Raw genomic sequence first — 13,956 nt, 5'->3', positions numbered from 1 at the left:
CGCAATAGCAGCCCCTCCACCCAGGTGGGCTACTATTTTAAGCCTGAAATAGCGAGTAAAATAAAATTCTTTCACAAGCCTCAAGACAGCAAATAATCTCAGACTGGATTTGTTTGATGTTTGTTTTTTTTTAACCACAGCTACAGTAATGTGGAAGATTGAAGAAGAATTATCTGTGTGTTTTTTCATGACGCTCATTTAACGATATAAAATATCAACACAGAATTAATTTCCTCTCCTATGAACTTGCCCAGTTTAAATGTCACAACCTCCAATTTCACAGATAAACTCCTCGGATCAGCTGACGTGGCGCCCGTCTTTATCTCGGCCACAGTAAAACGCCTCAGCTCTACACATGTAAAGAGGTCACTTGTATGCAGCTGTTGCACATGTGAGCCCCCACAGTTACATTTCCTCCAGACCTAATTACTGTTAATGAAAAGACAGCATATTATCTATGTGCATGTCTAAATGAGTTAATCACTTTCTTGCACTGCCATCATCAGCCTTTATTCTCTCTAGTTATTAGCTAATTAGTCACAAGTCCTAATTGCTGCGGGCTCAGAAGAAGCCGAGTGACCTGCTGTGCACAGAACGCTACATTTTTCCATGCTGTGTTCAAACTCTTCTTAACCTGTTTCACCTTCCAGCTTGAGTGAAGCAGAGGGAGGAGATGGGTGCATGTATGAGCTCATTTGTTTTTCTTCTCTTAACTTCAAACAGAGAGAAGATTCATTCATTATTTGACTTTACTGGACTTATTGAGCTTAATGAAGCCCTCAAGATAACAAAGCTTTGTGACACTTTTTTTTTTTTTTTACTCCAAGTGATCTTGTTGGGTCTTTGCTATATTTGTTGTTTGTATTATTATTCACAATGTGAGAAAAAATAGAACTGCAAAACAAGAAAATGTCTACTTTATTTACTTTAAAGAAGATGAGCTACAATATAAATATGCAACTTTTTATGTATTTATAACTTCATGTGTTTTATTCACTAATGAAATCAATCCCATGACACAGTATCCACGCAAACATGGACTGTACAGTATGTATATGTATATTTATACTGGGTTAAGCCGGCAGGAGACTTAAATAGACTCCTAATTCCAGATTCCTGAAGTACAAGCCTGCAACAGTTTTCAGTCATTGGTATGCAAACAGTAGCCCACTGATTCGAGGCTGTTTTGAAGTCTCTCCTTCAAATATGCACAGCACAGTGTGTTAAATGTTGAGTCTGGTACTGTTTAGATGAGAACAGTGGATGATTTGCGGGGCGGCGGTTGTTGTGAAGGTAAGCCGCTCTTTTGCTTCTGCATTTCCTCACAAGCAAATTTAACAAGGAAGATGCCATTATGAAGAAAATGAGGAGGATGCCAAACGCCGCTAATGAGCTGACTGGGAAACAACAACTGCCTACAGCAACACCTGCAATTGCAGCAGTTAACAGGATAAATTTCCTCCTTGTTTATTTCACAGGTATTTTTTTTCGGTGTCTAAGTGACTTCAGTGTTGTAGCTGGTGAGTTTCAGATACAGCAGTATACTGGTAGAGTAATCCCTGTTTGCACTTGGTGAGGAAATGAAATGAAAGAGGGTTCATGCATTATTCTTACATGAACCTGGTCTTCACAGTGTGTATGTGAGATTGTGTGCGTGTGTGTGTGTGTTGTATGTACTAACCGGGGTGCCAGCGAAGGGTGCATGGTCACAGTTCTCTTGCCAGGAGCGGTTGAGGCTTAGCACAAAATCCTGGAAGAAGGGATGAGTTTTGTTGAAGACTGAAAAACCGACGATGTTGACTCGTTGGTCCGCCACATCATCCAGTCGTAGTAAAGAGAACTCCTGCAGGGCACAATCAGAGAGAGGGGCAGAGAGGTTATCGGGTGAATCCAGTCGGCTTTGACAGGAGCTGTCATATTCTGCCATGATCGGCCTTAAATAACTGCAAATGATGTATTGAATTATTGTCAAGGTAAAAAAAAAGGGGCATGTTGTTAATCAAAGGCATTCACATCCGATTTAATCTGTCTCATTGAGTTTTCATTAACTTCCATTATTCTGTCTGATTGATTGACACAGGAAGGTTGCAACAATTTGTTCATTCTCACCATTTAGCTATGCATCACTGCACCAAATCATGCATTTTGCACCTGCCATATGCATTTTCTGACTTACAGGTCATTGTAATGAATAGCGGAAGCTCAGGGGCTAAAATTAGAGAGAGAAAAACTCAGACAATAGATAATTGGCAAAGTGAGATTGAAACACACGGCGCATTGAAATGCTCCAGGTTGGGAGGAGAGATAATAACAATAAATATATTTTATATATTTGTTATTTGGCTCTTTTTGCTCTAGGGATAAGCGGGTCTTCCTCCATCTGGGGAGCAGCAGACATGGTGCAGGTGGAGATAGAGATGAGGGAAAAGCAGGAGAGAGAGGATGCGGGTAGTGACGGGGGATGGATGTATTCCTGAAGGTTAATAGAGGTGTCAGAACCCAGTACACCCTCAGGTGGAAGCCTTCGCCCGGCAGCCGGTTGTGCCATCCAACTTTTGACAGCCGGCCCAAGCCCAGTCTACCTAACTGTCTGTCACCAAGGCCGGGGACTGAAGATAAGAGGGAGTCGGAGGGGACGGTGAGCGGTACAGGGAAATAAAAAGGTCTGGTGGTGTGGGAGGAAAGAGGTGGCAGTTGAAACTGGGACAAAACAAGTAAAAAAGAGTCAGATGGTGTATGTAAATGTGAGGAACTAAAAAAAACAAAAAAAAACAGTTAAAAATCAAAAGCGGCGATCAAAGCTGTTCCTGCAACGCTTCAGACCTCCTGCCAGCCCACCTCGTGCAGGGTACCAGCCTTGAGGATTAGGTCAAAATCTCATTAAAAAATAAAAAGCAAAACAAAAAACAAACAAACAAACAAATAAAAAAAAATAAAAAAAAATCTATAGTCAGGTGACGGTAAATCTTGACTGGTTCCTGGAGATATCAAAAATTACAAAGTCTGAGGCAGAGCTATGTCGCAGCAGGAAAATGAAAGCAGAAAAATGTCCTTATTCATCCGTAACAGGAAAACGAGTGAGAGGGGATTATGCAAATCAGATAATGGACGTTCAGACGAAAAGAGTGAATAGGTCAGAGAATTAAATAACTGATAAGCAGGTAGGTAGGGAAAAAAAACAACTCTCAGACCAAGCGTGAGTCACTGCACTGTGAAGACAGCGCTGATACAAACTCACAGCAAAGCGGTGGATACTGACTTTGAGTGGGAGGCCTATCATCCCCGGTGCCAACCTTCCAGAAACCTGGAAACCCCAAATGGTCGGTTGCACTAGCTTGAAGCAGGATGCTGCTGCTGCATGTTAAAAAACAAGCACCTCAGATAACCTACAAATATATATACTTCAGGTAAAAGAAGGGAAAAAAAGCCTGTTCAGGACTCAATGTAAGCTACTGGGACATCACAATAGAGTCCATTATGGATGGCAGGTTATGGAGTTATAAAGACAGTGGAAAGATATGCATGAGATCCATGAATAATATCTGTCCTTGGCTGCAGTTCAGACTCTACGACAGGAATGATAAGTGCGGTGTATCTGGAATCCAAGTGCATTGCACAAGCAGCATGCATATTTGTGCTTAGGGCCTCGGCATCTCCCAGACAAAAAGTCTTACCAGGTAAGAAATTGGAATTGATGCTCTTTCTTGATCCATTAGAAAAATCTGGTTCCCTCAAAGAGATTGAGAGCATCTGAACATTGGTCAGTGTTGATGCTGGTTTCTTCCTACTAGAATATTCTATTCATGGCTAACAGGGAAACACACTTGATTTCAGTAAACCTGAAAACAAAAAGAGGTCGACAAAAGATTTGAAAAACACTGCATCCTGACATACAGCGAGCGGGTGAAACGGTGACGAAATCTTGCACAAAGGAGTCCTGAAAATGCAGCCTTACGATTTTGTTGTGAGTATATTCCATTGGTTCAGAATCCAACTGTAGTGTATTATACACCTTAACTTTCTTACTTTAATATCTTGAATTGTCTTATGTTCTTCTTTGTGTGTGTGCATGCTTTCTCTGGACTGAAGGAATGTGTGAACTGATGCTCTGCTTCATGGGTTCCATATCCTGCCTCGAAGCAATTTGGTCTGTTGGAAAGTTGATGATTGTTTTGTTTGGCCTAAAGGCTGAAACCTTAGGTCAGGGGCATCTTCTTCCGTTGACCTATGGTAGCCCAAAAGTTATCGATTTGGTCAAGAGGTTAAATGCCAGAAAGTTAATGATCCAGATCAAGGTTGTCTTTGTTGATTAGTTGTATTCCTTAGTTTGGAGAAGGTGGAGTGTTTGGAGTTAGAAACATACGTATATAAAGTCAGAGCTTTGGGCCAGTAGAGAGAGATCTCATTTTGGACCAGAGATGCTCCAGGATTCGGTATTTTTGTACACTGTTCTTCTTCTTGTTAATAAACTCCTTTTTTGAATACAAGGGAAGACGTGTTAGCGGTGATCCCTTCTTTTCATCAACACATCAATATTCCACAATTTTGGCGTCACAAACTGAGGGACATAAACAAACTTCTGGCGCTATTTTTTAGATTCCTGACATTTCCTGGTTGCCGTTTTTGACAACTTGGACTGAACTGTTAAAATTAATTTCTCCTCATCCATGCTGCTTGCCAGTCGGTTGTTCTCCTCTCTCTGCTAACTAGCTTGTCAACAGGAAGCAGCGTGCACTTTTTAACCAATGAGAAGTGTTTAGGGGCGGGACACCGCCGCAAGATTTCATCCAGAGCTAGTTTTTCAACATATCAGAACAGGCTGATTAAAGAGTACGCATTCTAATCACTTTTTCTCGCTTGCTCGCATCACTGTTGCGTCACTGTATGTCAGGATGGGGTGAAAGACAGCAAAGAGAGCACCTTTAATATAAAGCCCACCCTGATTTGTAGAAGAAAAGGAATACGTGTTGGCTGATTAGAAAATCGAGGATCCAGTATCCAGCTGTTCTAGGACTGCTGTTAATGACAGACAATGGTTTGATGATCGAGACTGTCTGTACTTTGTAACTATTCCATTGAATTTTAAAGACATCATTCACTGGAATTGATATCTTTTATATATATATATATATATAGAAAGAAAGTGCTCAAACAGTAGCGGTGGATGTAATTGCAGCCCTGGAACTGAATATGCAGTACAGCAAGTCTGGAAGAAGAGCCGAGGTAAGAGAGGGATTACGTGTTCCTACCTTTCATAAGTTTAACCTCTGTGATCATGTCAGCAGAAAAATCTAATTTGCCGACATCATCCTCTGTGTATGCATTTATTTTATCAGAAATTTAAAGCAAAGGTTGTGACCATAATATTATTGATTCTTGCAAATTACATTTTTCTCTTTCTATAGCTGCCTTATATCTCTGGCTATATCCCTTGTGGGGCCTCCTAAGCCTATTGGGACTGGCCATATAATTACTGGCTAAGTGTACTTTAATAGATCATTAGAGGCAGAGCTGTGCAAACGAGTCTATCATTAAACATGCCCCTCAAGGGTGCCTGTATGTACTGCATGTGCATGTGTGTGTGAGAGTGTGTGTGCACACCCACCCACACGCAGGAAAATGAAATCCCTATAATTGAGCAACACATGCACACACTCAACCGAAGACCAAGGTCACCAAAATATCCCCGGGCTACGTCTGAAGAAAACTAATGTGCTGCATTCGTGGGCTTTCAGGGCACAGACACTGACACGCACGCACATCCAGATACATTCAGATTCAAGTAACACAAACACACACACACGGTCACAAAAACACAGACAAAATCCCTCCACATGAGCGATTATGCTCTCTTGCATACTAAATAGGCGGTGTGAAAACGGACAGTACTTAGTGGAGGACAGTTGGCTCCCAGCAGTGGGGAGAGGAGGAGTGGGAGGGGGGGGGGAGGACGAAAAAAAGGCAGAGTTGGAGGGAAGAAGAGAGCAGCAGAGAAACCAACTGTCACCACTGAAGGGGTGAAGAGGGCAGAGCAGCAGAATGACAACGAGGGGGACAGAGGGAGAAAGAGAGAGAGAGGGAACGATTGAGAGTTGAATCAATGGCGAGAGAAGAAGGTGAGAGATTAGCCGGCACAACAACAGCAAGCCTAAAAAAAGGGGAGAGAAAGAGGGAAGAGCGACAGAGCGAGGATGAGAGGAGGTTTGGGAGAGGGAGAGCGAGGGAATGACAGCCTGCCCCCCCCCCCCTCCCTCCCCCCCAACACCGGCTGTCACCTGGAGATCAATCAGCAGCCAGGACCCGAGCCAACCAACCAACCAACCAACCAACCAACCAAAAAAAAAAAAAAACTGTTGCTTCGCCTCTTCAGCTCTCGCCCTCTCTCCCCTTCTCTGAAAACCCTCACAATCTGGAAGTCTTATCTATTCTTAATTTTCTATCTCCTTTATTCTCTCAGTATCTCCTTTATTATATTATATCATTGAGCTGTAATGGTGATAGGTCTTCATTTTCACACATTAACGGCACATACAGATTCACCAGCGCAGATGATGACCGGCCGTGTGACCGGCCGTGTGACCACGCTCGGTGATTGTTACGATGTTGTCAGCTTTAGCCGCTGAATAATGAGATCCCGGGAGAACCGATGCTGCCGATAGTGGGATACCCCGACATGAACCCTTCCCTCCTACCCTCTTCTCCTCGACACACCCCCTTTCCCATCCAGAAACATACACAGACATATTCCATTGCGGTGGTGTAAGCCTCTATAAATCCACCATCCTAAACAGGATATCCAAAATGTAGCAAAAAAACCTCTTTAGATCCAGCAGCCTCTCTCGGTTCCTTTTGTCTATTGATCTCACCTCACTAAATAGGATAGAAATGCGGAGATTAAAGTGATTCTGCAGGTTCCAAGGGCATCTACTGAATCACTCTGCACTTTGGCTGCATGCATGGCACAATATCCTTGCGACCGAAACTGCGATATCTCTACCAGAAATATTCCGTTAGATAGATAAGCCCTTTTAAATGCAGGCGAGACTGTACAGGGAGTTTGGTAATATGCATGTATTCTGAGCAGAGAATATTTGAATGCTGATTTCATACTATCACTTTCCTCCTATTGTGGATATGAATACTCTGTATTTCAATGAGTCTGAGTCATTTGAAAATTTTTGGTCTGTTTGAAGAACTTTAGGTTAAAGTGACATTAAAATTGATGGAGTTTGCTGAAGTTACCGGTCAACGTGATGCAATAATGTCAAATGAGCCAGAACGATGAATTAAAACTTCCTCACTGGCACAACTTTACATAAATTGAAGTATTGAGGACTGCTGCTGCACATGTAAATGTAACGCTTCATATTTTCTCTATCATAAGCAGGAGTACCGATTAATTGGCGATAATTGATTTCGGGCCACTTGCAACAAGCCGACCTGTCACTATGAATGACCTCTTTAATGTGACGCTGTCAAAACTGCAGCTTTAAGGAGACACAGGCATAAGGCCATATGTCCTCAGGTTGTTGAATCCTCAGTTGGTTGAGACATTTTTCGCTCTTGTAAACTGTGCCCCGGATCGAGACAGAACTGTCAGCGGTGATAATCATCACCGACAATCTGAACAAGAAAGAAAAATCATCTCCGGTGGCCTATGATGGAGCAGCGTCTCTGTAAAAGACGTATTGATTTTCATAATGATAAAACATAAATTAATGAGGTCCCTCCTTTTACACTAGAGGGGGAGGAGAAAAGAACAGACCTGAAACCCCTGAAGGCCTGAGTCTGTTTTTTTTACTGTGCAATGAAATCCATTTCTAGTGGCACACACTGATTATTCTCTAATAGCTGGAATGGTTATGTAGTGTTTTCGGCAATAAGTCATTTCATGCTTGTATCAATTACCACGCAAATTCAGGCTGAGCTCTAAAGCCTCATGCAGCCTCTTAATTACGATGTTCTCAGCGAGCGTAGGACAGGAATAGAGAGGGAGCTTTACCAAATGTCCTTCCCAGAGACTTGTTATGAACATGGGATGTGATGATAGCGAAAACTTGGCTAAATTATTTGCTGACTTCTCTGCTCAAGAAGCTATCTGAGAACTGTAATTGCAGCTCCTCCAAATCGCTGTCTGGATAATTCTGCTGCGTGTGCACACAGGCCCCCGAACCCCGAAACCCCCAGAAGTCATTGCTCCGGAGCAGGGTCACTTACATCATCCCCGGCGGGCCAGGTTGTTTCATTCACGGCGAGATAACCGTGAAATTAACATACCATATATTTTAGTGCAGCACGCTGGGGCTTGATACATTAGCTTTGTTTCAAAGCATTTAATGGCCACATACATCAAAACAATCTGGCAGCGTTCCTGCCGAGTGTTGGGAACAAATTACCAATTTTATTCCATTATTCATAGAATTATGTCTGACCTGCAACAGTAACAACCTATTTGTGAGGCAGAGACCTTATGCCCAGAATAATTCGTGGGCTGGTGGAGGCCAAAAACATCATGAATATTGCAGACACTAGCATATGTTTGGAATCTGAAGCAGTCTATCTTTCCCAGTAAGCTATTCATTCAAATCCCAGCTGGATTTTTTTTACAAAGGAACATAACAGCTGAAAGCACAAAAAGAAAATGAAATTTCAAACAAGGAAAAAGCCTTCAAAGTCGGAAAATGTCTTTATAGAATTACTTATGGATGCTTCCTCTAATTTAAAAGCTTTGCATCCAAAGAGCAGATTAGTTTGCTGGGAAACAGAGAGTAAGTTCCTGGACCTGTGGAGGCAGCAGCACAGCCGGCGGTGCGGTGGAAGGCTGAAATACTGAGACTGAGAGAAAATACAGAGGCAGAGGCAGCAGATAATTGAGATAAGAGTCCATCCAAACTCATCTAGGTGAAGGCTAGAGTGTTTCACATTGATCACGTCTGTGTTCCACTAAAAGACCAAGTAACCTCCCTGCTTCAGGACATGGAGGATGTTCTTTGTTTGAAGGGCCAAAGCGGAAAAAGAAAGAAAAGAATTGTCTATATTAAAGAAATGTCATGGCTTTAAATGGTCATGTTCAAGCTTGCTTCTCCTAATATACTTAAATTTATTTTCACCCATCCCCTGTGCCTTTATTTTTTGAAGTGGCATGAACTCTGGGTTGTCTGAGAGAGATGCAAAGAAAAAGCAGCTCACAGGATTTTGTGCTCTCTGGTCAAAACAAACTCGAAACCACATTTAATCTATGCTGACTTGCTAAGGTGATTTGAGCCTTGCTGGCTCAGCTCTGTAGTTGGTGAATTGATAGTGACAGGGGCTCACTGTGTGTCTATTGTATACCCGAAAGAACGAGATTTCGCTTCCTCTTTCAGATTTTGTTTTGAATAAGCATTTTTCTTTCTGTTTTCTCCTTAATTTTCTGCTACGTCACATCACAGCGCATTCCCTGGCTTTGATGCAAGATATCTTTGTGAAGCTTGTCCTCAGTGGCCATCGATGTGAAAGCCTTTTTGGAGCTGCTTCTTTCAAATCCTTCAGATTAACTTGCTTTGCTGTGTTAGTGAGCATTTGCTTTGGATTCCTCTTTATCTTGATTTACCTCATTTTGCTTTGGTGCTTTCCTATAACTTTTTTTTTTATGTGTGTGTGAAACTCTCAGCCCAGTCAAAAGTCTGCCAAATTTGCAAGTGATTTAACTTGATCAGCAGGGTGTTCTGTATTGCCTTGGGAATGAAAGCAGTTTGGAAGTACAATTTCTGCAGCATCACAGCCTGCTTCAATGACTGGACAACCAGAGGGGGAGTTGGCAGGTACATTTCCAATAATAAATCATCTACAAAAGGGAAAAATAGTTGTAAGCAAAACTAAAACTAAAAAACTAACAGCAAACAAAAGAAAGGCCACAGTGGAGTTTTTGATCTGCGGTGGGCGACAACCACAGGAGGGACCGGGGGAAGTCTTTGTGGTGCAACCAATGGAACGAAGATCCATTGACTCTTGCGCCTTTATGTAATTTTTTATTTGTAAATGCCGTTAGTATAATTCTGTGTGGTGTTGTTTTGCGCACTGCTTTCTTAGCCAGGTCACTCTTGTAAAAGAGGTTTTTAAATCTTAATGAGTTTTACCTGGTTAAAGGACAATTCTGGGCAAATTCAACTCAGGGCTGTATTTTCCTATCATTTAAGGTCTCTAAAAGAAGGAATCTGAAGATTTTCAGTTTAATTGCTCCTGTTTTGCGGTAGTTGTGTCTGTCCCTGCAGCGATGAAGTTTAAGTTCCGCTGCTTAGGCTGTTTACATCCCTCAAAGGCGCAATTTTTTTCCACAGACAGCGTCAGATGGCTACTCAAGTTGATATTCCTGTGTTTTTGACACAAACGGGAGCTTCCGACTGCACCTGAACACACCGAGCACGGCAACTTGGGTCTCGTGTGAGACTCCGCAAGACTTTTAATTAGATCTAGTTTTACAAACATGTCGGCTTGCTTGAAGTAAATAAACTCCTCGGTGCATGTTTGAGTCGCCATCTGACGCTGTCTGTGGAAAAAAAATTGCGTTTGAGGGATGTAAACAGCCTAAGCAGCGGAACTTTAATCCGCTCCCATTCATCGCTGCCGTGGCGATGCGGGGACAGACACAACTACCGCAAAACAGGAGCAATTAAACTGAACCCTAACACTAACCCTATCTTCAGATTCCTTCTGTTAGACCTAAAATGTTAGGAAAATACAGCCCCGAAGTTGTATTTCCCCGAAATTGTCCTTTAAATAAAAGATTAATAAACAAATAACCCTCTGTATTCAGAAACTGAAAGAAAAGAGCAGATACACCGAGCGCCCCGACTGCAGGTGTCACTGCATCACATCAGGCGCCATGAATGAACAGCTCAAAAGCTGAAATCATATTCATCTGCTTAGGAGATCACTCTCATTTAGCGATAAATTCAATTAAATCCCTTAAGTCATGTGGAGCCCAGAAGCTTCAGAAGAAGAAGAAGAAGAAGAAGAAGAACGTCACCTTACAAGCGCCGCTTTCAGGTGCATCGTCATTAACCTAATGCGATGTTAATTGAGGTCTCGGTGTTGAAAGATTTGTTAACGATCTAATGAAACTTCACCTGCGTGTACAGCAGATTATCAAAGACCAACTGCAGGCAGGCAAACAGCTCGTCTCAGAGCCCCCTCGCTAATCCTGATTGGACACGATCGGCTCAGCTTGACCGCGCATCGAACCCTCCGTCTGGATTTCTTTGTCTGGGTTGGAGTGATAATCACAATACAATGACAGTTATGCCCTTCATCAACAAGAGAAGCTCCATCAGGCTGATTAAAACTGCTTACTTGTGATAATAGCTCCAAATATCACAAACTGGCTTCATGGTAGATGCCAAAAGGTTTAGAATACAAAAAGCAGAGGCACGACCAAGAGGCAACCTCCGAGGATGAATGATGAAGCCAACATGGAAATACCAAAAAACTGCAAATTCTTCCAAAAGCTGATTAAGGCTGGCTCCAAAAGTGAGTCAGTCCTCCATAGACTACCATGTTAAAATGAACAGATTTGAGCAGAAATAAAACAAATTAAAGTCTGGTACAAAAAACAGTTTTGTTCTTTATGGCTAATTTCCTTTGCCTTTGGATTTGCCAGGGGTTCGGCAACATCAGGTACTGGCAAGATGGTGAGAACAGCCGCTCTGAGCTTTAAAACCACTCTCCTATGGGCCGCAGCCATCTTTATATACAGTACAGCCTACAGGCACAACTGACATCAAGTTGGATTTGAAAACACATGCGCATGCATACTTAAATGAAGCAGTTTGATAGTTAAAGAGGCGTGACGTTAGGCTAAGTGGGGTCGCTGACCAACAACCACACAGGCTTACTGATGCTTATGACCGGCTGAAAAATAATCAGCACAGTGAAATGCCAAAAGGTTCTTCTTTTTCTTTTTCTGTTAAAAAAAAACTTTCTTTTGTTTAATTAGCAATTCACAAGTTCATTAGTGTTAATTTGTATGTCTGCACCTGGGAAGTAACCGAGGTATTTCAGAAACATTCCGACATAATAGAGCCATTCTCAACGAAGCATGCATGTAAGGTCCTTAATGAATTTCACATGAGGTGAAATGAGTACTGACTCGTGGTGACTTTGTGTTGGCAGGTTTCCAGCATATTTTACGGTACATGATGGGCTGGATGCAAGGTGCAACAGATGCAGAATCAGTCAGTAGAAATAGGAAGAAGAAAGAAGTGTGAACAAAAGTAGGAGAGCAACGAGGCGTGAAGGAAATGAGAGAGAAAGGGTGTTACTGTACTGTATGTCTCGTCAAATTTGTTCATTTTGTTCATGGTATGTCTTGATTAGTTTCATGTGTTGGTCCTTTGTGTTTTAGTTTAGTCAAGTCACTCATGTCTTGTCCTGTCATGCACTTCCTTGTGCCTTCCCTAGTAGTAGTAGCAATTTATTTGTCCCCGTAGGGAAATTGAGTTGCAGCAGATCACACTCTTGGCATTTCATCTAAAACAACACAGATAAAAACAGCACAGTACAACTTTCACACATAGATTAACAACACTCATCATCATCATGTCCTATCTCTGTAGATGCCTTCCATACATGGCAGAGTGATGCCCAGCAATTTACTAGATATGGTTATAATTTCTCTAACCCTTTTTTTTCCACAAACACAATACGTAAACTTCTGACCCTGACCTCTTTCACCAAACATCTCAAAGCTTGGCTATTGGAAGAACAACACTGTTGCCACAATCATGCCTAAATTTGTATATTTGTTTAACTGTTGGGGGTACCTTTTACTTCTCAGGTACTAGGGCTACGTGCAAGGCAAGCGTAATATGTATTGAGTATTGTGCATTTAAAATAGCACTTTATATGTACTATGCAATCGGGCAACTTACAATATAATTACGCACCTAACACTTTAACACTATAGCACTCTGCACTTTAATCAGCCTTTTGATATCTAATTTTAGCATTTTAAATACTAGCGAAATACGTATGGTCCCCTGACCCTTGGCCTGTATGTTTCTTGATGCACTGTACGGTTTCATTGTTTTTTGTTCTTTTTCTGTCCTATTATGTTTTCAAGGACACATTTTTTTTTCTCTCTCTCTGTAATTAGCCATTAAGGCTAATTGTTTCACTTGTTGTCATCAATTGTTCTATTGTCACTGTTGTCTTAATCTTATGTTAACATCAACCTGCCGAAGGGACTAAAGATGGAAATTAGCCGTTGGCTATAATCTTGCATATTTACATGTATACGTCCATAAATATGTATTGTCCCTTTTTAAATAAATAAACTTGAAACTTTCTGTGCTTCTGTGGCATTGCCAAACCAGCAAGTGATACAAAAAGAAGGGATGCTGTCAATAAAGGCACAATAAAAGCAATACCTACATTAACCCCGCCCCTGTCCCCCTACCTCATGTCTTGTCAAGTTTTTGAGTTTATAATCTATCTTCCAAGTGAGTGTTTTTGTTGTATTTTATTATCCTCCTCAAGAGCGTTTTTTGTTTGCAAATGAATTTCCCTTTGAGTGGTGCATTTGAGTTCTCCCTGTCAGGATTAAGGTCGTTACAAAGGGCAGAGAAAGTCGCAGAAAAAGTGCAAAAGTAGCCGGGGTGAACACAGGATTGTGGGGAAGAAAGATTAAGAGCATGGACATGACATCAGGTATGAAGTCAGCAAGTAATTTCAACTTTCCAAAAGAGGAACCTATAGTAAACTGTGACTCAGAGAGGCTGGGATTTTGGAGGGTACAGTAATAGGCTGTAATACTATTGTCAACACTGAGTCATCCAGACATGCAGCTCAGAGGGAGAGCTGGTGGTAACAGGGCTGACACAGAGTAATCAATACGCAGGACTCACACATACAGAGGTGGAACACTGCACTAAATTGTTTACTTTCATTTACAAAAACATCCAGCCGACACCGCCACCG

General features: G+C 41.8%; 1 protein-coding gene across 2 annotated transcripts in view; it reads right to left on the bottom strand.

Annotated features, from left to right (window-relative positions):
• grik4 (glutamate receptor, ionotropic, kainate 4) overlaps window positions 1-13,956 on the bottom strand; it is a gene marked incomplete at both ends in the record, with an annotated part of 204,070 nt that overhangs the window by 67,961 nt on the left and 122,153 nt on the right. For both annotated transcript variants that reach the window (XM_083985474.1, XM_083985475.1), the window contains one exon: window positions 1,682-1,843. In XM_083985474.1, the coding sequence (XP_083841600.1) occupies window positions 1,682-1,843 (162 nt within the window). The remainder of the gene's footprint in view (window positions 1-1,681; window positions 1,844-13,956) is intronic.

The sequence above is a fragment of the Trachurus trachurus genome (assembly GCF_905171665.1).
Source record: "Trachurus trachurus genome assembly, chromosome: 13".
In the NCBI taxonomy this organism is placed as follows: Eukaryota; Metazoa; Chordata; class Actinopteri; order Carangiformes; family Carangidae; genus Trachurus; species Trachurus trachurus.
The sequence above is the reverse complement of the archived record's forward strand: the minus strand, read 5'-3'. Positions and strand labels throughout refer to the sequence as shown.